Source organism: Piliocolobus tephrosceles, chromosome 8 (assembly GCF_002776525.5).
Source record: "Piliocolobus tephrosceles isolate RC106 chromosome 8, ASM277652v3, whole genome shotgun sequence".
Taxonomy (NCBI): Eukaryota; Metazoa; Chordata; class Mammalia; order Primates; family Cercopithecidae; genus Piliocolobus; species Piliocolobus tephrosceles.
Window position 1 is genome coordinate 109,443,426 of NC_045441.1, and position 22,982 is coordinate 109,466,407.

The window sequence follows — 22,982 nt, forward strand, 5'->3', positions numbered from 1 at the left end:
CGCCTGCGTGCCTGGCTGATTTTTGTGTTTTTAGTAGAGATGGGGTTTCACCATGTTGCCCAGGCTGGTCTGGAACTCCTGAGCTCAGCTGATCTGCCCGCCTTGGCCTCCTAAAGTGCTGGGATTACAGGCGTAGGCATGAGCCACCACTCCCAGCCACTGGTCCATTTCCAGCACCTCAGATAAATTATTTAATCTTAGCCTCAGTTTGCTCTGAAATGTTAGAATGTGGTAGTAAGTTACCTTCTTCATTAAGTTGTTATAAGTCTATTGGGCTTGGCATGTAGTAAGCACACAATAAATTGTAGTTATTTTTCTCTGCTCATGACTTTTCATCTACTTTGAGTATTGGCACTGCTCCCAGGTCTGTCCCCTTTTTTGCAACATGAAAATCTCAGTCATCCCTCAAGATTTAGCTTAGATTACACAGCTTTTTTAGCCTCTCGTCTGAACTCTACAAGAGATCGTTAGTATTAAATACAATTTTGCGTAATAGTTATTTGCTTACTGTTTTTTCCCTTTTCCATTGGAATTCCTAAGTGTAGACATAATGTCATCTTTATCATCTGTCATTACTCTACGTGTGCTGAATAGGATGGCTCTATCTGTAGTTTATATACGTCTCCCTTAGTAACTGGCTTCAGAAATTTTGTGTATGTAAAAACAATAGAAGCTGCCATTGTATTTCATAATATTAATGTAAAATTAGAAATGCTCTTATTGGCTGGGCGCTGTGGCTCACACCTATACCCCCAGCACTTTGGAAGGCTGAGGCGGGTGAATCACCTGAGGTCAGGAGTGCGAGACCAGCCTGACCAACATGGTGAAACCCCATCTCTACTAAAAATACAAAAAATTACCTGGGCATGGTGTCGTGCACCTGTAGTTCACGCTACTCAGGAGGCTGAGGCAGGAGAATCACTTGAACCAGGGAGGCGGAGGTTGCAGTGAGCGGTGATTGCACCACTGCATTCCAGCCTGGGCAATAGAGCAAGACTCCATCTCAAAAAGTTTAAAAAGAAAAGTTCTTATTAATGAGAAAGTAAACTCAAGCAGAAAGCTATTAATGTAGACAATATTTGTTCCTAATTCCATTCTATAGATAAACTATGTTATTTCACCAATAAAATATGAAAATTTCTGTTGCAGATAGGAACTTGATAGCAGCTATAACATTAGTGGAGTTTTTCAGACTTTACACATTAAAGTAAATTTGTGGTAAATTTTCAGTGCATTTGGGAGCCATTTTTGCATAAGTAGTTGGATAGAATAATTGCACGTTAGTGTGAGAATACAGATATGAAAACACTTAGAGAATTTAAATAATTTTTAAGGTTGAAAAGCATGATGGCAAAACTTGACCTGTGGTTCCAAGCTATGACCTAAAAAAGCCTAATCAGTCACCTGAAGCAAAAATTTGTTAAAGTTATTATAGCAGTAATTTGTTATAAGAGATTCACGCATGTCAAAGAAAATGGGGTCTTTGTCTTCTGAAAACCACTCTTCTGACAGGTTCTATAAACATACCCATGGCTGTTGTCAAAAAAGGAGTATTTCATAAATTTTGTTTTGAGGATTAAGTACAGTTTTTACATTCTTGCCCTTACGACATATTTACATGTCTCACTATGTATCTTAATGGCTGAGAACTTTTCTTATGCATTCTACTTCACAGTGTTTCTACTGAAAATGACTTTTGAAATCGTTTACCTTCATCTTCATTCATTTACCAAATATACTATATTTCACTGATTTCAGTACTGATACTTTTTTATATTTTGAGATCTCTGAAATCAGGCTGCATTGTTCAATCAATGGCTTGTAATATTTCATTGGTAGCATTTTTCCTTTTTTAGTGGTACATAAAGTTAGGCATCTTATATTGATTGTGAATCAGGATAGGCAAGGATATAGTTCAGTAACAAACGTCCTAAAATCTCAGCACAAGAGTATTGAATGTGGGAGCTTTGTACTGCATCTCATTCATTCGATGTATATCTAGTGTGGGTCAACAGAGAGCCCTGCTCAGGGAAGTAATTTAGCTTTCCAGTTGGTTAGAGAGCTTCCATCTAAACTTTTTTCTCAGTCACTGCAGTGGTGGGAAGGAAATGGAATGAATTGCACACTTTTTTTTTTTTTTTTGAGACAGAGTCTTACTCTGTCACCTAGGCTTGAGTACAGTGGCACAATCTCGGCTCACTGCTACCTCCGCCTCCTGGGTTCAAGCGATTCTCCTGCCTCAGCCTTCCAAGTAGCTGGAAGGAGCTCACGTCACTTCTCCTCAGATTTCAATTAGCTAAAGCAAGTTACATGTATAAACCTAATTTCAGAAAGGTCAGGGAAAAAGAGGTGAATTGGAATATTTGTGAATAGCAATAATGACAGCATAGATTAAGTTTTAAATTCACTAAAGTGTAGCGATCACCTGGAAGGTAGATACAATGCAATGCAAAACTATAGATTCAAAGATGAATTGGACCTATATAAGATACATACTAAATTGGGTCTAAAAATTTAGAAGATAGAAAAACTACTTCTGCCTAGGGGCATGGTAAACATCAGTTGGGGTCAAGCTCATACCAGAGAGCACAACATAGGGAAAAATAACAGGAAAAGTGGGAATGAGCAGGCAGTGAGTTTTGTGTAAAAAGAATTCGGTTAAATAGCTGAGTGTCTACTCTATCTTCGGTACTTTTAGAATAAGAGATGCAAAGGTGAATTGTGCTGTTTAACAGCTCACTGTCAGGGTTTTTCCACCTCAGCACTGTTGACAGTTTGGGCCAGATATTGTTGGGCGAGTGGACATCCTGTGCATTGTAGGATGTTTAGCAACATCCTTGGCCCACGTGATATGCCACTACCACCACCAAGGCTTACCAATCCAAAATGTCTCCTGGTGGACAAATTCACCCCTGGTTGAGACCCATGGGTCTAGATAGATTAGAGCTAGTAAGAACAGTTGAGAACCTGGCTTAAGTGGACTTTAGGACCTGGTTTAAAGTCATCCCACAAGAAATGGAGGCAAAAAAGATTGCTAATAGATTTTAGAGTTGGAATCAACAAGACTTGGTAAATGAATATAGGGGAAAAACATGAGTCAGAGAAAACTGTGAACATTGAAGTTTGGATGACTGGGAATTGGTACCACTAGTAACAACTGGACAATACGGGAAAGAGGATACACGGTTGGGAGGAATAATGGTGAATTTAGTTTTGGTTGTACTGAGTTTGAAATGTTAGTTTGTTTATGTGAAAATGCCTAGCAGATACGGGAGACAGAGAAACAGCTTGGAAAAGAGGTCACCTCCAGAGATTATTATATAGAGATTTGAGAATCCTTTTTGTAGGTTAAAGCGAGATGGGATAAGCCCTTTAGGACAAAAAGCTTAGACTTAGGAAAGAGGAGAGGGCAGGAAACATATACTTAATACTTTGATTTGAGGAATAAGAAGTGGAGAGAGACCTAAAGGTGAGGAGAAACCCTTGAAGTCGAAGTGTTACCTATTGATAGCTAGCACAGAGTAGGTGCTCAGGTCACAGAATGTGAAGAGAATTTCAAGAAGGAGCAGTTGCAGAGATTAGGGGTATGAGATTGAAAAAAAGCCTTTGGGTTTAAGAGAAAGGAATGAGAAACAAATTACACCTACTCTCTGCCCGGCACTTTAACATGTATTCTCCCTATTAATTGTGAGAATAACCTTGTTATTATCTTCATTGTTCAGACAGGAAACTGGTGCAGTTAAGGCTATTTAAGTGGTGGACTAGGGATAAGTGGCCTTCAAGAGAATAATTTTGCTAGTGTTTGGAGCAAGGAGTGGAGAAACATAAGCCAGATAACTGGAGTCTGTAATAAAAAGTATGTATTTTCCCTTTTCCAGAAACGGCCTTTCAGTATTGTTTGCATTCTAAACTACTCATCTTTGAATAACCAGACTCAAGGTCTTTCTCCTCTTCTTTTGTATCCTGACCTATCTCTGCTCCCTTAGCAATTTGTACTTATCTTTGTTATAACATTTACCAATTTTAATAGATTTACCCACTGTCCTTATTTCCTGTGTTCTTCAGAGCCAGGCCTTATGTCTTCATCATCTTGGTAATTCCAGTAGAGTGCCTAGCATGTATTAAATCAGTGATTTTCAACTCTGGTTGCACATTAGAATCAACTGGAGAGTTTATAAACAAAATGAACGCGCAGGTTCCTCTTGTGGGTGAAGCCTGGAGTATCCGTAATTCCTTGTTTTTTTTTTTGTTTGTTTGTTTGTTTGTTTGTTTGTTTTGTTGTTGTTTTAAAGCTTCCGAGGTGATCTGAATGTGCAACTAGGGTTAAGTTTCACTGTATTAGGGGCTCAATAAATGTCGACTAAAGGATAAGTGGAGACAGTAAGTATAAATTATTCTTGAAAAAACATTGGTAGTGAAACAAAAGAGAAAAATATGTATTACTACTTTGTTTTTTCCTGCTATTTCATTTTAAGAAATACTTTTTTTGTAAGAGAACATTCTAGGGTGTACAAGGGAAATGATTCAGAAGGGAAAAGGAAATTGAAAACGTAAGATAAAAGAATAGTTTACATAACTTACTCTCTTTTAGTTGATGATAATGCCTACTTTGGATTCATGGGTTTCTTCATATTTTAAATAAATGGTAAAAACATATTTAAAGAAGAATCAATGTTGAGTTCTGTAGGTGACCCAGTTTTAGGTTAAGTGCTGTGGGCCCTGTTTTTAATTACCAATCAAAATGATAATTATAAAGGAAAAAAATTTTGAGAAAAACTTACTAAAACAAATTACCACTCTTAAGTTTACCCATATTAAAATAAATTCACCTGAAACACAGACATGCAATAGTGATCACTTGGTCATAAACTATTTAAATGTCATAGAGTTCAAAAAAGTAGGTTTTTTTCTCCTTTTTTACCTCTAATTCTCAAAAGACAGCCATTTTTTAGAGAGTTGTGGAAAACAACCTCAAATAATTCTTTTAGTTGAAGTGGAAAAGTACATAATAGCTCCTTTAATTTTACTACCAGTGTCTAAAGTAGTGACCCTTTTTGGTGTTTCATTTTCTTGAGAATCAAGTAAAACCTGTAATTCATTTTGCAAAGAGACTAGACGAGACAAATTTTACATCTAAAGGCCCTTATAGGACATGGGTGCGGTATCTGGTCACCCTTCAGAATCACCTGGAGAGATTTTCTAAAACATAGATTTCTAGGTCACCGTTCTCTGAAAATAGATTCACTGGGTCTAGAATAGAGGGTGGGAATCTGTGTTTTTTCCGAGCTTTCCAGGTGAGTCTGACCGCCATTCATATCTGAAAAATTCCTACCGTAATATCTCCTTCCTTGATCATGGTGGCCCATACCATGTGGAAATTATAGGGGCTGTAGGTAGGATTCTCAAATAAAATACTGATGCCTCAGTAAACTTGAATTTAAGCTAAACAGTGAGTCATTTTTAGTACAGGTATTTCCCAGAGTAGTGTACCTTTGGACTGCTGGAGAGTGCAGGGTCCTCTGCCTCTAAATTTAATGCCTCTAGATGGCTGTTTTGGGACTTTTTGTTGTTGGTGGGTTTTTTTGGTTTTCGTTTTTTGTTTTGGTGGTGTGTATTTGTGTACATGTATGTCTGTGTGCTCCCATGCACATTCATTGTCTGCTTTTTATACTTTCATCTTTATTTTTTCAGTTGCTTAAGGTTTAAAAACATTTTTTAAAATTTTTGTCAGTTTACCATTTTTATAGCTGCTTTGGTGAGGACTCCATTTCTTGTTAAGGAATTGTTTTCTTCAGACGGTTTTAAAATCTCCCGAAACTCAAGTTTTACCTTAGTGTTTGAAAACATGTTGCCAAATGTTCAGCAAAGGCAGTAGAACAATCTGGAGAATTCATGGACATAGGCAGCTGAAGTAACTTTAATTTTGCCATCTATTTCTGTAAATTGTGGTAATGAATGACAACCCACAGTAAATTCTCATGTTGTACCCTCATGTTCTAGGTGGTAATTATAAAACTGAAGTAGCACTACCAATTGCTTATGACTTTCAGTAATAAACACATCTTGAAGGGGCATCACAGGCTGAGGGAACCCAGTCACTTCCACCTGTGGCACTTCACCATGGAGCTTGTCTTTGCTTGAGAAAGGTACATTCTGTACCATTAATGCAAAGAGTGACACAGTCAAGGATTGCAAGGCAGAAAGATACATGTGAAGCTTGTGTTCATCCAGCCCTCCTTCCCTTTGTTCTCTTTCCCTGATAAGTTTTTCAGTCTTATTCAGCAGTGTAGGTGTAAGATTGTACATTTCCAAATTCCATATTCCAAGTATCATAGGCCATTAGAAGTACTAGATGTTTTTGCACTCACTACTTTTTCTGAGGTGTCACTCAAGGCCAAAGGCAACAATTCAAAAGCTGCTGATACTTGCCTGGTTCATCAAGGTATCCCGTAATGATACCAAGGCTTTTGATCACAGCTTCTCATACCCAGTATGCCTTACCTTCCATTTAAGGAGGACTAGGGAGTGAGGAACTTCTTGAGGAAAGTAAGGCACCACTACTCCATAAGATTTAGCTACAAGTAGTGTCCTTTCTGGGTCTTTGTGACTCACCTCTTCCCATCACTGTGGTAAATGTTCAGCTTCTGCATGTATTGGTCTGACATGATTTGTGAATGCCATAACACCAGTTGGTATCACTTGCCTTGGCTCTTTATCTGGCCTCTTGATCATACTAGAAAGAATGTGGAGAAGCTGATTTTTCTTTTTAGATTCAAGATGTAGGCATGTTGTATACAATCTGAGGGCATCAGCGTCTCTGTCTGCCAGCAGCACGTCAAGTACAATGTATGGCAAGCAATGTCCAAGCATCGGCACAAGGCGTTTTTCACTGCAGTCAGAGACACTTCTGATCCTAAGCGACATCTGCTGGCACTTGACAAAAAGAAAGTAGTGCATGGTGGAAAGCAGAAAACAGTTTACTGTGGGGTTTATCAAAATGAACTGTGCTTTACCTGATGGAGAAAATAGCATTCTTTCCTTTCTCTCCTAAGAGAAGGGAGTGGGGAATTCTCTTTAAGAATAGTGGAATCAGGCTGGGCATGGTGGCTCATGCCTGTAATCCCAGCACTTTGGGAGGCTGAGGTGGGTGGATCACTTGAGGTCAGGAGTTCAAGATCATCCTAGCCACCATGGAGAAACCCTGTCTCTACTAAAAATACAAAAATTAGCCGGTTATGGTGGTGCTCACCTGTAATCCCAGCTACTCAGGAGCCGAGGTGGGAGAATCACTTGAGTCCAGGAGGTGGAGGTTGCAGTGAGCGGGGATGGTGCCAGTATACTCCAGCCTGGGCAGTAGAGCAAGACCCCATTCCAAAAATAAAAAAAAAAAGTGGAATCAACAACAACTGGTTTTGAAAGATGAATATCCTTGTTTTTTTGTTTTTTTGTTTTTTCCTTGCCTGAACTGTTTACGACTGAATTCTGTTTGCTTTCTTCAGTCTTGTAGGGATTCCAAAGAAGGTTGAATGGAATCACAAACTACCAAATGGCAAAGTGTTCATTTTTGAGGATGGCAATTTTAGGTCTTCTAATTTGCTCCATCAAAGACCATTTGTCACTATGTAATAAATTAATTTTATCTTCCCTATTTGTATACTAACAAGGAGTTCTCTCCAGGTTGAAGAGTAGAACAAGTGAAAGAAGATTGCCTAAAATTGATGTAAGAGCTTCTAATTCATTCTCTTTCACTCTGCTAGCAGTATCCACAAAATCTTTCCCGGTTACTTGATCACTTCCAAAGTCTCAGTAGATTTGCAGTAAATTGGAAGGATTTTTTTTTGTTTTTGAGACAGGGTCTTGCTCTGTCATCCAGGCTGGAGTGTAGTGGCACAATCACAGCTCACTGTATCCTTGACTCCCAGGTTCAAGTGATTCTCCTATCTCAGGCTCCCAAGTTGCTGGGACCACAGGTGCTCACCACCATGCCTGGCTAATTTTTTTTTTTTTTTTCTCATTTTTTGTAGAGACAGGATCTTACCATGTTGACCAGGATGGCCTCAAGTGATCCTCCCATCCCAGCCTCCCAAAGTGTTGGGATTTTATAGGTGTGAGCCATGGCACCTGGCCAAATTGGAGGTTTTAAAATGTTTATTTTATCCTATAACTCAAAGTTCTGATCATTGTTTTCATCTGAGGTGTTTGTTGATGTAAATTTGCATTCTTCAATAAAAATTCAGTTACTTAGAAGTTTAAAGCACTCAAGAGGTTTGATTGGCTCCTGAATTTCAGGGCTCAGTTTGTAATGTTTTCGTTCCTCTGAAGGAACTTCGTTTTCTGCTGCCTTTGTCAGTTTGGCTCGAATCTTCCTTTGTTAAAATATTGTTGTATGTCAACCACTTCTCTACTCCCGTCACATCCATTGGCTGATAGGAAACTAAATAACCACACTTGTAAATTTATATCTGAAAAAAAATTAATATGATCTGTGGAGAATCTTGTGTTCTCTTCTAATGTTTAGACTATATGTCACCTTATTTGCTTGCTTGAAACATGTTTTTAAGTATCTGAATTCCTTGCTTCCTGTGTGCCTTGATAAGTCCCCAGTTACATATCTTAAATTCAGGCTTCACCGGTAAGTGAGATCTTGTTTTAATGGCCTCCTCTTCACTCCATTGGTGGAGGGGTTCTTGCCCTGGAATTGGGGGGTTGACAGAACATACAAAATCTGACACTGGACAGATAAGATTGACAGCAGTTTATTAATCACGAATACTCAGCAGCCCAAGAGAGAGGAGACAGCACACTACGCAGGCCCACATGGGAGTTGTGTTTGGGAACAGAGTGAAGAAGAGTCAGGGGCTGTAGGAGGCAGACTTTTAGTAAGTATCAAGAGGATGGAGTGATCCCTGGTTCTCAGGACGTGATCCATTCATTGTTTTGATAATTCCAAGGGCTGGCGGGGACCTGAAGCTTGCTACTCAGGGATAAGAAGGAACTGTGCCTGTTCCCTGTGATAAAAGATTGTTTGGCTAGGGGACCTTGTCTATGGGAGCAGAGTGAAGAGAACTTGCAGTTAGGCCATTCAAGGTTCTCCCTGTTTTCCCAAAGTGTCAAGGCACTGTAATATTGAGCCTTAATTTTAGGCCTTAAACCACAAGTCTCAATAGTGCTAGCTAGTTATCAAAGGTATTTGCTAATGATTGCTGTACTAAATAATGTATCAAGAAGTTTTTAATAGTATAATTTGATCTTAGAGTTTTCCTTTCTGTATGACCTTTTCTTCTGATACTTTGCAAAGTTTAAGATATTCTGCTGCTGTGTGCAGTTTCACCACAGTAGATAAAAGATGGCCACATCATGTATATGAAGTGATATGGTGACAGGAAAGACAAAAGTTCTTGTTTGAGAGACCTAATGGAGTGATAAGGCTCCAGTTCTGTGTATATGTGGGATGAGAAAGAATGGATAGGTTGTAGGAGCTAGAAAGTGGCAGAAAGATTACAAAGGTAATAGCTATTATTTGAGTGCTTACTCTGTGCCAAGCACTTTTCTAAGTGTATTATCTCATTTACTGCTAGTGAGGAAACTGAATTTAGTTTGCTTAAGGTCATGCAAGTAAGCAGTGGAACTGTAGTCTGAATCCCTGCTTAATGTTATTTAAGAGCTTATGCTGTTAACAGTTAATATTTTACAGCCCTAGAAGAGCCTTATATATCATGCTAAAGACTTTGAACTTAATCTTGTTGGCATTGGGGAACCATTGAGTGATCTTGACAGGGAGGAAACATCAGAATTTACATTGAAAAATACCAGTCTGGTGGCAAAGTGGAAAATGAATTTTGGAGAAAGATGAGGCCAGAGGCAGGACAGCTTTATAACAATCCAGGAACAAAGTGCCTGGGTCCGAATAAAATGGAATGGAATCAAATAAAAGGAATATGGACTTGAGACAGATACTTACTGATCATGTGACTGACTGTAGGAGAGAAGTGTGGAATGATTTCTAAGTAGTGGCAATAATTTTGTCGGGAACAGAAGGCAATACATTTGAATGAGAAGAGAAGTTCAAGGTATCTTTGAGGCATTTTGGTGGAGATACCTAATAGATAAATTATAGTTAGAAAAAGGGTAGGGTCTTTATCTTGAGTGAGGTTATGATAGGTGTGTAGATTTGAGAGTTACTGTGTGGTGATGATGGAAGCAATGATTTCCAAGGATTACCTAGAGATTTATTTCGTAACTCACAAAAGAATCGTCATAGAAGACTTTATGCTGTATTGGGAGGCAGCTATGTAAAAAGCTGAGGACTTCATCCAGAGACTTCATTCAGATCTTAATTCTGGATCTTTGTTTTCTCTTTCATAAATTAAGGGTAATGTCAGCTATATCAGAATAATCATAGATAATATTGTATTTTATTAGGGCCTGAGGTATAAGAGTTGAGAAATAATGATGCATGTCATCTCCCTTAGTTTTTACCTTTGAAAACTGAGGTTTACAGAAGTTAAAATAAAAACAAAATCTTGGCTACAGATCATTTGCCTTTACTTACGTAAAGCCCCACATCTTAACTGCACATTGCCACCGTCTTTCTCTCCTGTGTTGCTATTACTGGTGTTTGAGGTGAGCAGGGTCAAGTGGAGGGGGAAGGGTGACATCCCAAATAAGAAGAAAGGATGTTGATGTATGACAAGTGAACTCACTGCAGACAGCGCAGTAATACATGGGCATAAGCCACCCTTGAACATTGTAGGGCACGACGAAACTAACATATAATCACTTGAATATGTCTGTACTCCAGGTCTATATTTAAGACTATTGGCCAGGCGCAGTGGCTCACGCCTGTAATCCCAACACTTTGGGAGGCTGAGGCTGGTGGATCATGAGGTCAGGAGTTTGAGACCAGCCTGACCAACATGGTGAAACCCCATCTCTGCTAAAAATACAAAAATTAGCTGGGCGTGTGGCATGCACCTGTAATCCCGGCTACTCAGGAGGCTGAGGCAGGAGAATCATTTGAACCCAGGAGGCAGAGATTGCAGTGAGCAGAGATCGTGCCACTGCTCTCCAGCCTGGCGGCAGAGTGAAACTCCATCTCAAACCAAATAAAAGGAAAAGAATACTGGGACTATGCTAATGCAGGCATACTTCTTATCTACTGCTATTGCTGCTAATAATAATAGCTAATACTATTTATTCACCCAAGATCACATAGCGAATGACTAGTAGAGATTAGAAATCCAGCCTAGTCGGTCTGGCTCTAGAGACCATACTATAAACCATTACACCAAACTTGTCTCTTTTTATTAGGATACGTTTTTTGTGATTTTTGAACGTAAGTTATTTGAAAATTAACAATCTATCTACAGCAGCAGTCCCCAGCCTTTTTGGCACCAGGGACCCATTTCATGGAAGACAGTTTTTCCACGGAGGCTAGCGAGGTGGGGATGGATGGGGCAATGTTTCGGGATGAAACTCTTCCACCTCAGATCATCAGGCATTAATTAGATTCTCATAAGGAGCACAGAAACTAGATCCCTCGCATACACAGTTCACACTAAGGTGTGTGTTCCTATGAGAATCTCATGCTGCCACTGATCTGACAGGAAGCAGAGTGCAGGTGGTAATGCTTGCTTGCCCACTCCACCTCCTGCTGTGTGACCCGGTTCCTAGCAGGCCCCAGACTGGTACCTGTCTGTGGCCTGGGGGTTGGGGACCCCGATCTACAGAATTGCATTAGTGATAACTCTCAAAATGTTCATTTCATTGAAATACTACATTCTCTGACCATTTTGAATAAATGGGAATTTATTTGTGCTTATAGATTTATTCAGCCTGTAATCAGTAACTACTGATTACAGAGTATGGGCAGAGGAAACAGATTCTGCCTTGAGGGGAGGTTAAATGTTTGTTTATTCAGCTAATATTTGAGGGTCTGCTATTTGCCAGGCACCATTTTAAGCACTCAGATATGGCAGTATATAGGCAGTTTCTCCCGCTCTGATTTTTTTTTTTTCTTCCCAGACTAAATCAGTGCTAAACTGAGGATTTTGAAAGCAGAGGGCCTGGAAAGTTGGCCAATTTTTTAAAAGTAAATTAAGGTAAATATGTTTAACCATAGATGACATATCAAAAAAGTACTCATTTGTCTTGCTTTATTATAAAGTCTAAATTAGAGCAGTTTATTTTTGAGTTTCCAAAATCATGAGTTGGTTCAAATAATTGTAAACAAACAACAGTAGATATGATTACATTTTAATTAATCAGAACTCAAGTAATTAGAATCCTCTATTTAATCCAGAATTATTTAACTTGATTTTAAGGGGATGATGGCTCATTGTGAACTGCAGCAATGCCTACTAGAATTTTTTTTTTTTTTTTTTTTTTTGAGAGGGAGTCTCACTGTGTTGCCCAGGCTGGAGTGCAATAGTGCAATCTCAGCTCACTGCAACCTCTGCCTCCCGGGCTCAAGTAATTCTCCTGCCTCAGCCTCCCGAGTAGCTGGGATTACAGGCATCTGCCACAGTGCCCAGCTAATTTTTGTATTTTAGTAGAGATAGGGTTTCACCATGTTGGCCAGGCTGGTCTTGAACTCCTGACCTTAGGTGATCCACTCACCTCAGCCTCCCAAAGTGCTAGGATTATAGGCGTGAGCCACTGTACCCTGCCTTTTTTTTTTTTTTTTTTTTTTTTTGAGACCATCTTGCTCCGTCGCCCAGGCTGGAGTGCAGTGGTGCGATCTCGGCTCCCTTTATCCTCCCACGTTCAAGCGATTCTCCTGCCTCAGCCTCCCGAGTAGCTGGGATTACAGGTGCCCAGTACCACACCTGGCTAATTTTTGTATTTTTAGTAGAGACAGGGTTTCTCCCTGTTGACTAGGCTGGTCTCCAACCCCTGAGTTCAGGTGATCTGCCCACCTTGGCCTCCCAGAGTGCTGGAATTACAGGCGTGAGCCACCACGCTGGCCATGGAAAGTCTTTAAAGTCAGTTGGTGAGGAGGATTAGAAAATTAATTTGCTTTTACATTACTTACATTGATATTTTTGTAGTGTTAACCAAAGCCTCTATTAAACTCTAGAATAGCATCACTTCTTGCTGCCTGCTAATATTATTGAATATTTAGGACTTTCTTGAGGAAGTCACATTCTTACAATTACTAGTTGAATGATGACTGCTAACTTCTTTGGATACTTATCAGAAGGGTTGTTGGAATTTACTAAACTATAAGACGTATTTTTTTATATCTCTGACAAAGAAATAATTTATATTGTTTAAATAGAACTAAATATGTAAGATTTTTTTTTTTTTTTTGGTCCAGTGGGGAAAAGAAATATACTTTAGCAAATAGTTCTAGAATGTTGTATTTATCCATATAACAGTGTAATAAAAAAGAAATAGAGCCCCATCACACATAAGACACAAAAATCAATCCTGGGCAGATTGAAGAACTAAGTACAAAGAGCAGAACTTTAAAGTTAGAAAAAATATAGGAGAAACCACCCAACCTCAGAGTAGAGAAGGAATTTTTTCCACAGTCTTTAAATACTTGACTGTATTAAGGGCATTCTCTTACAAAACTACAGTACAGTTATCGGGCCGGGCGCAGTGGCTCACACCTGTAATCCCAACACTTTGGGAGGCCGAGGTGGGCACATCACAAGGTCAGGAGATCGAGACTATCCTGGCTAACATGGTGAAACCCAGTCTCTAATAAAAATACAAAAAATTAGATGAGCGTGGTGGCGGGCGCCTGTAGTCCCAGCTACTCCAGAGGCTGAGGCAGGAGAATGGCATGAACCTGGGAGGCGGAGCTTGCAGTGAGCTGAGCTCATACCACTGCACTCCAGCCTGGGCGACAGAGCGAGACTCCATCTCAAAAAAAAAAACAGATTACATCACTAAAGCACCTTCCCCTCCACCCCCCAGGTCCAGGATCTAAACCAGAATCACATTGAATTTTGTTGTAATGTCTCTGGTCTTGCTTAATTTGAAACAGTTTGTCAGCATTGTTTATTTTTCATGACCCTAACTCTTTTGAAGAGTACAGACTCGTTATTTTGTAGACTGTCCCTCAAGTTTAGTTTGTTTGTTTCCTGATAATTAGATTCAGCCTGTGAATTTTTAGCAAGAGTGTCACAGAAGTGGTGTGTTCTCAGTGTACATTCTCAGGGGGCACATGATGTCTGTTTTTCTTAGTACTGTTGATAACTTTGGTCATTTGATAAAGGTGGTGTATGGCAGGTTTCCTCAGTGTAAAATTACTATTCTTTAGTAATTAAGTGTCATCTGGAAAGATACTTACAAACCATGTAAATATCCTGTTGTTTTATTCTTCTGCCCACCAACTTTAGCCTTCCTTGATGATTTTTGCTTGCAAGAATTACTGTGGTGGTCACCCAAGGTGGTTTTCTAATTCAGTCCCTCCTTTTACATTTATTAATTGGAATTCTATGATGAAGGGCTTTTCATTTTTCCCCATTCGTTAGTTTATTTCTTTATGCCAGTATGGAGTCATAGATTCTCGTTTTATTCTATGGGTTACCATTCGTTACTACCATTATTATGTAATGGGTTGCTTGAAGAATTAGGTTTTTTTTTTTTTTTAAACACAATAAGCCCATAAGAAAAACAAAATATGAAAAAATAAAAAATAATGTTTGACAGTATTACTTTTGTATTGTCTCAGACAGTTGATGGGCAGAAATTGTTTTTTTCCCTCAGGGCTCACATGTATTTTGGATATTTGAACACACCACTTTTCTGTATAGATAGCTTTATAGTGACTAGTGGTGTGTGCTCTTCTACAAGAAACACAATAGAATGGAACATATTTTTTATGTTATATTTGTTACCTATGTGTATATTTTATACCACATAATGTTTGGAATCAAGAGAAAGAAAAAAATATAATTTCAGGATTTAACTCAGGTTATACTTGAAGCTCTATAGGTTAACTTTTCAAAACTACTCTATACTTCTTGATGTGATTGTTGTGAGGTATGCCTGTCTGCTGCCAGGGACTTTATCATGGAGGAATGCGGTTAATTTCCCACCTGTAGCCCCTGGTCCCCAACAAAACTATGCCCCCAAAATCCTGAATTAGATTAGAAATGCAATAAAAGTAATAACTCTTTCATGATTTTGACTCCAGTTTGTCCAGAATTGACTTTGAAGAATAACATGTGGAGGAAGATGGTGGATAAGGAAAAAAAAGATTTAGCAGTGGGCCTAGAAATGTATCTAATAATTCACTAGACTCTTTTTTAAAAGCTATAATTCCCAAGGGCAAATGGAATGTATTTACTTACCCTCCATGTTTGTTAAACTTTAAGGAAATACATTTGTAATTGTTTTCAGAAATTCTACTCTTGGGATCTCTTGTTAACTTGTATGATTTTTTTTTTTCTTTTTTGCATGTAGAAATGAGCTAGAATAAATAATTTTTAAAATTAAAATCAGCGAGGAGGAATGTTGAGTCTGTAGCAGTGGATAAAAAATACCTGGATGATTGAACGATACCTTCTTAGGAAGACAGTCAAACTTTTGCTTTGAGAGAGACACACTTTCTTTTGTCTGGGGCCTGAGAAATCCAAAGGTCAGATTCTTAACCTTTTGAAATTCAGAAAGAACCAGATTAAAGTATTTCAGGCACGGCTGGTTTAATCCACATTGTGTGTGGGGTTCTCAGCCAGTCTGCTCCCTTGACCTCCCAACCCTTTGTGGTACTTTTGACCCACCATTCACTTTGGATGTTGTGGAAGACAAGTAATACCTTTTGATTACTGTGTACATTTAGTGCAACAGCAAGGGCAAATAAGTTCATAGAATAAAAATGCAGTACAGATCATTTTTGCTTTCTTGGTGAAAATCCAAAATAGAGCTGACGAAAATTCTAAATGGTATATTGCCTTTTTTGGAAACAACTAAAATTTTTAAATCTCAACTAGTTAAATGCATTACTAAATATACTATATGTATACTGCTTGCTATCAGGAATTTAATTTAGCCAGTTTTATAGGTAGTGTTTGTATAAGTCATTAGGAGTGTTAATAATTACCTCAAAATTCTAAAAGTGTTTTGTTACCACATTTTTAATTTCTTGCCTGTGGTAGTGATCAAAAGACTTCAGTTTAAATACTTCCTAACAACTCCTTAGCTCAATAGGAAGGGGATGGGGCAGAAAGGGGATAAGAAAATGAAGATATTTACATAATCATAATAGGCTCCAGTGTATGTTTGGCATGCACAGTGGCCTATGCCCTACTCTATCCTTGCCTTTTTAAAATTGTTATGTATGTTTTACCTTTTAATAGTACTCTTAAATGTTTTAGAAGCAATATATTTTGAAAACACATAAAAAATTTTATTTTTTCAATTAGTATATAGTAAGTACTCTTGTTTGATGACTTTTAGCACATGTATAGATCAATGTAACTACCAAAATCTAGAATATACTAGTACAGTTCCATCAACCCCAGAACTCCATTTCTTTTCCCCCTCTCATTTCTCTGTTTGTAGTCACACTCTTCCCCTTCCCCATCCCTCAGCCTCTAGCAACCATCCATCTTTTCTTCATTGCTCCAATATTGTTTATTTGAGAATGTCATATATAGGGAATACTGTAGAGTTACTATGTTACCTTTTGAGATTGGCTTATTTTATTCAACATAATGCTTTTGAGGTTCATTCCAGTTGTCACATACATTAATGGTTTGTTCCTTTTAATTGCTGAGTCATATTTCATTGTGTAAATGTACCACTCTTTATTTGTCTGTTCACCCATTTATGGACATTTGGGTGGTAGATTGTTTCCAGTTTTGAGCAATTGTGAATAAGTTTTTATATGAACGTAAGTTTGCATTTCTAAAGGGTAGATACCTAGGAGTAGGATTGCTGTGTCCTATGGTGTGTGCTTGCTTAATTTTATAAGAAATGACCAAACTGTTTTCCATACTGGTTGAATGATTTTGCATTTCCACAGAAATGTATGAGCATTCCAGTTGTTCTGCATCCTCACTAGCACTGGGTGTTATGTCCTTTTTATTTTAGTCATACTATTAGGTATGTAGTAGTATTTCATGATTTCAATATTCATTTCTCTACTGACTAATGATATTAAGCATCTTTTTGTGCACTTACCTGTCTTATATATCCTCTTTGGTGGCGAAGTGTCAAGTCCTTTGCTTACTGTTTTCTTGCTGTTGGAGTCTTGAGGGTACTTTATATATTCTGAATAAAAATCCTTTGTTGAGTATGCAATTTGATGATATTTTCTCCACTTTGAAACTTGCCTTTTCATTCTTAACAGAAGTCTTCCACAGAGCAGGTTTTACATTTTGTTTAAGTCCAGCTTACCAGTTTTTTGTTTTGTTTTGTTGTTTTAATGGATCATGGTTTTGGTATCATGTCTGTGTGTGGACAAAACACCTATTTTTTTTTTTTTTTCTATTCTCCCACTCAGCACAACAGTCAACACAGAAGACTTCTGTGACCCAGTGTTTGGTGGGGAGAGGTAGGAGTCCCCCACCAAAAATCAAGCAATCAGTTTTGCAGTGGACACCGGCTGGGTGTCATCTAACTTAACTCCAATACCATCTACCTGGAGCTGCCTGGAGATAGTCAGATCCCACAGGTGGAGGGCTCAGTCCCCAAGGTTGCTCCTTCCCCCACTTCCGACACCAGTCGCAAGTCCAGGCATTTGGAACTTCTGACTGACCATCTATAGATCCAGATTCTCATGGCCTCCTTTTTGGGTTCAATAATTTGCTAGAGTGGCCCACAGAACTCTGGGAAATGCTTACTTACATTTACCAGTTTATTGTAAAGGATACAGATGAAGAGATGCATAGGGTGAGGTATGGAGGAGGGGAGCAGAGCTTCCATGCTCTCCCCAAGCACCCTACCCTCCAGAAGCCTCCCTGTGTTCAGTTCTTCCGAAGCTCTCCAAACCCTCTTTATGGGTTTTTATGGAGGCTTTATTACGTAGGCATGATTGATTAAACCACTGGCGATTGATAATAAATATAACCTTCAGCCCTTCTCCCCTCCCTGGAATGGAGGTTAGGAGGTGGGTCAGAAGTCCCAGCCCTCTAATCTTCCCTCATCTTTCAGTGACCAGCCCCACCCTGAAGTTATCAGTCAATAGTACTTTGGAACACTAAGAAGTTTGAAGCAGAATCTATGATTGTTGTCAGATACCAGATAGATAACAAAAAGATGATAAGGTGATAACAAAAATTGGTATTTAAATTAGGGCTTACCAAGTACTTGAGATCATTTACTCTTCCCAAAAATTCTATGAGCTAGTTACTATTTTATATGCACTTTTTAGGTGAGGTAACTAAACAGGAAGTTCCGTCTGATTCCAGAACCTAAAGTTCTATTAATTACAAAATGCTGCTTCTCAAGTTCAGAGCTACAAAAATTCCCTTTGTCTTAAATAGATGTTTTCTGACCTTTTGAAGGCCTTGTCATACATGTGTCCTCTAACTAGGAACATCTTCATTCTAGCCATCTATACCTTTTTTCCATGTTTCTCTCCTCTGAAAACTCTATCTGTACTTAGACACATATACATGCACACATAACACATATACAAACATACACAGCCGTTTCCTTTTCTTTCCATTATTTTTAGTTTCTACATCAAAGCAATGATATTGCTATCAAAGTGGTAGATATAAAAATAAATCAAGGCTTGTTTTTGCCAAGGATGGTCTCTTCATACAGTGAATACTTGAATGTGCATAAAAATCATCTGGAAATGTTTAAATGGTGTTTCCCAGGACCTGTCTCTGGAGATTCTGATTCAGTTAGTTGGTCTGGGGCCAATGAATTTGCATTTTTGACAAGGTGCTGCTGAGGCTGCTTACCTAAGGACTACACTTTCAGGGACACTACCTCAGCTTATTCAGAGGTACCATGTAGTGTGATTGGATGACTCCTATACATACTTAAGGTGCTTTCACTAAACTATTATGTTGGGCACATCATCTACTCTCTCAGATACATTTTCATTAGTGATTAATCTCTTTATCAAAATAGGCTTTATTCTCTTAAAATACGCCTGTTAGCACACCTGTTGATATTTAATCTCCTACTTGTCTTTGAACTAAGATTTCCTAAGATCTAGTCAGATCTCCTGTTAAACCTTTTGAACTTAGACTTTTCCTCTCTCCATTTTTTCTACATGTATTACTAATTTGTGACTTTTTAGTCGAATATGTATATCATTGTTCTTCATTTTATTTATACCTAAATGCATCTTGTCTTCACACATAGAAAATTTTGTGATTGATTTTTTTCACTTTAGTTAAGAAGAAATAAAATTGCTTATAAGAAATTGTTGGCCAGGCGTAGTGGCTCCCTCCTGTAAACCCAACACTTTGGGAGGCCGAGATGGGAGGATCCTTTGAGCTCAGGAGTTCAAGATCAGCCTCGGTAACATAGTGAGATCCCTTCTCTATCAAAAATACAAAAAATTATCCAGGTGTGGTGGCACATGCCTGTAGTCCCAGCTGCTTGGGAGGCAGAGGTGGGAGGATGGCTTGAGCCCAGGAGGCAGTGGTTGCAGTGAGCCAGGATCACGCCACTGCACTCCAGCCTGGTGACAGAGCAAGATCCTGCCTCCAAAAAATAAAATGAAATAAAATAGGCCAGATGCAGTGGCTCATGCCTGTAATCCCAGCACTTTGGGAGACTGAGGCAGGCGGATTATTTGAGGTCAGGAGTTCAAGACCAGCATGGCCAACATGATGAAACCTCATCTCTACTAAAAATACAAAAAATTAGCTGGGCATGGTAGCACATGCCTGTAGCCCCTGCTACTTGGGAGGCTAATGCAGGAGAATCACTTGAACCCAGGAGGCGGAAGTTGCAGTGAGCTGAGATTATGCCACTGCACTCCAGCCTAGGTAACAGAGTGAGACTCCATCTCAAAAAATAAAAAATTAAAGTTAAATAAAATAAGAAATTGTTTATCTGTAGTCAGCTTTGAATCTTTAACTGTATTGTATATTTTATCTGCATTCAGTCTGTATGTTGTGATTATATTAAATTGTTCAAACAGTAGTGATCTTAAGGTGACTGAGTGAAGAAGTGTCACTGTATTTAAAATCTTAAGCCATTTTCAGTAGAACTTTGAAATAGTATAGTTTTGCATGTTTTGTGCTTATTTTAGTGGAAACCTATGATATGGAACATTTATATCTTTCTTTCTATTTTAGGTGCGTATAGCAGCAAAATTCATCATTCATGCCCCTCCTGGAGAATTTAATGAGGTTTTTAACGGTGAGTGTTTGATTTATAACACTAGGCTTGATGTATCAAGCCCTCTTTTTAAAAGAGTACCAAAATAATCAAAATAAGCTAAGGAGAGTATGCAGAAAAATCTGTTTTCTGAATTACAATGAAAATATGTTAGCCTGGATTTTGTAATGGCTAGAATATAATGTATTTATATATGATAATTCTGTTAGCAAATTAACCCTTTTAAAGACTAAAATAAATTTTATTCATATCACTGACTAGAATATATCCTCATTATGGGAAAGGAGAGTCTTTTTGGTAAATTGTTTTATTTAAGTAAAACTATAAGCACATGTAGTAGATATTTCTTCAGTAGAGCTCTTAAATAGTTTAAAAAGACAACAGGGCAGGTGCAGTGACTCACTCCTATAATACCAGCACTTTGGGAAGACGAGGCAGGCAGATCACTTGAGACCAGAAGTTTGAGACCAGCGTGGGCAGTATAATGAAATCTTGTCTCTACCAAAAAAAAGAAAAAAATTAGCCAGGTGTGGTGGCATGCACCTGTAGTCCCAGCTACTTGAGAGGCTGAGTTGGGAGGATCACTTGAGCCGAGGAGGTTGCAGAGAGCCGAGATCACACCCGTTGTACTCCAGCCTGGGCAACAGAATGAGACCCTATCTCAAAAAAAAACAAAAAAACAAAAAAAAAAGACAACAGATGTTTCATCATGACCATATATTTTTTGGAATTGTGAAAAGAATTTTCATATTTCTTTTAAAGAAAATCCTATGAGATCAGTATGAACAGCCAAAAGAAAAAGGGAAAAAACATTTTCATACTGCATAGAGCCTGACAGCACATGTAAAAACAATTTGTTATTTAAATTATGTCTTGTAAATCACTTCACAGTAGGCCTTACCTTAAACTTCACTGGCAGACATTTTTATAATTATTCACCCATAGATCTGAAATTTAAACTGCTGTAAAGTCTCCTGGTTCCTATAGACTGTAACAATAGCTGCTCTTCAGCAGTAAGAACAACATACTTGAAAGAAAAATGGCCTGTAGTGATCTCTTTATAAAACTTCTTATGTTGTTAGAAGAATACATTACTTTCAAGTACTATCTGTAAATATGTTGTTGTTTCTTCTTCATATATATTTGAACTTTACCATGTCTTAAAAGTGAATTTACACAGAGCTCTTCAGTTTCAGTTTTTTAAACATTCTACATGGTAAACTAGTTAAATGTTTTTTAAGAAGTTTAATCATTTTTTTTCTTAGTATAAGATACAGAACTGGGCACTGTGGCTCACTTCTGTAATCCCAACACTTTGGGAGGCTGAGGCAGGAGGATTGCTTGAGGCCAGGTGTTTGCGACCAGCCTGGGCAACATAGTGAGACCCCCATCTCTACCAAAAAAAAAAAGATATAATGGAATCTTAGGAAAGATTAGTTTTGAAAGTCAGAAAGTGAGGCAAAAGTTGTATAAAGTTAAAATTATCCTAGAAGTCCCTGAGGTCATCCACAAACTACAATAATACATGATTTAGTGCTTACAATTACATATGGCAATTCTTACGCATTTTAAAATTTAACCACTGAGCTGTGCTTAGAAGGCAGAATGGAAAATTGACGTTGTAAAAAAATCTGGAAATTAAAATCTGCTGTTTAATATAACTACAAAATCTTATGTAGTGAACTGGGGAGTTGGAGAGAATTCAGAAGTACTTTTACTTCCTGTAAGATTTAACTTCTTTTTTAATATTCAACCTCTGTAACCTACATATACATTAATATATTTGATGATTGGGGGAGTAAAGAAGATAATCTCTTCCTCCTTAGGGTCAAAAAGTGGCATGTAACTTAAATTGATAATGGTGAGACTGCACTAAAGTCAGTAGCCTCCAAACTGTACAATTCACAGAGCCAGGAATAAATAGAATTTTAAGAAGAGTTTTCTACATACTTTTCTTACCTTGAGTTAAATGCCCTGCATATTTAATCAGGAAAGTCCTAAAAGAATGTATGCATCCTAGAAATTGCTTTCCTAAGTCTATTTGAAATTGACATTGAATTAATATATTCTCTGTTGAGTTGTAGTAAATGTGGGCATTCAATATGAGCCTTTATATTAAATAGGCCTGGGTAGAGAGTAAGCTATGGAATAGAAGTGGGGATATAGGATTTATCTAATAAATTTTAACCGAAAGAATATTTAAGAGTTAGACTGGGAGGCTGAGGCAGGAGAATGACGTAAACCCGGGAGGCGGAGCTTGCCGTGAGCTGAGATCCGGCCACTGCACTCCAGCCTGGGCGACAGAGTGAGACTCTGTCTCAAAAAAAAAAAAAAAAAAAAAAAGAGTTAGATAAAAGGGATAAAAGGGCGGGCACAGTGGCTCATGCCTGTAATGCCAGCACTTTGGGAGACCAGTTCCGGTGGATCACCTGAAGTCAGGAGTTCAAAACCAGCCTGGCCAACATGGTGAAACCCTGTCTCTACTTAAAAAAAAAAAAAAATTAGCCAGGTGTGGGTGGTGCATGCCTGTAATCCTAGCTACTCAGGAGGCTGAGACAGGAGAATTGCTCAAACCCTGGAGGTGGAGGTTGCATTGAGCTGAGATCGTGCCACTGCACTCCAGCCTGGGTGACAGAGTGAGACTCCGTCTAAAAAAAAAAAAAAGAGTTAGAAAAGAATTAAATTATTTGAAGGGAAATATCATATAAATGTGA

General features: G+C 38.4%; 1 protein-coding gene across 1 annotated transcript in view; it reads left to right on the plus strand.

The window, feature by feature from the left end:
- CAPZA2 (capping actin protein of muscle Z-line subunit alpha 2) overlaps positions 1-22,982 on the plus strand; it is a 55,371-nt gene that overhangs the window by 4,941 nt on the left and 27,448 nt on the right. Inside the window, exon 2 of the mRNA XM_023228162.2 lies at positions 20,226-20,289. Coding sequence (XP_023083930.1) covers positions 20,226-20,289 — 64 coding nt within the window. The remainder of the gene's footprint in view (positions 1-20,225; positions 20,290-22,982) is intronic.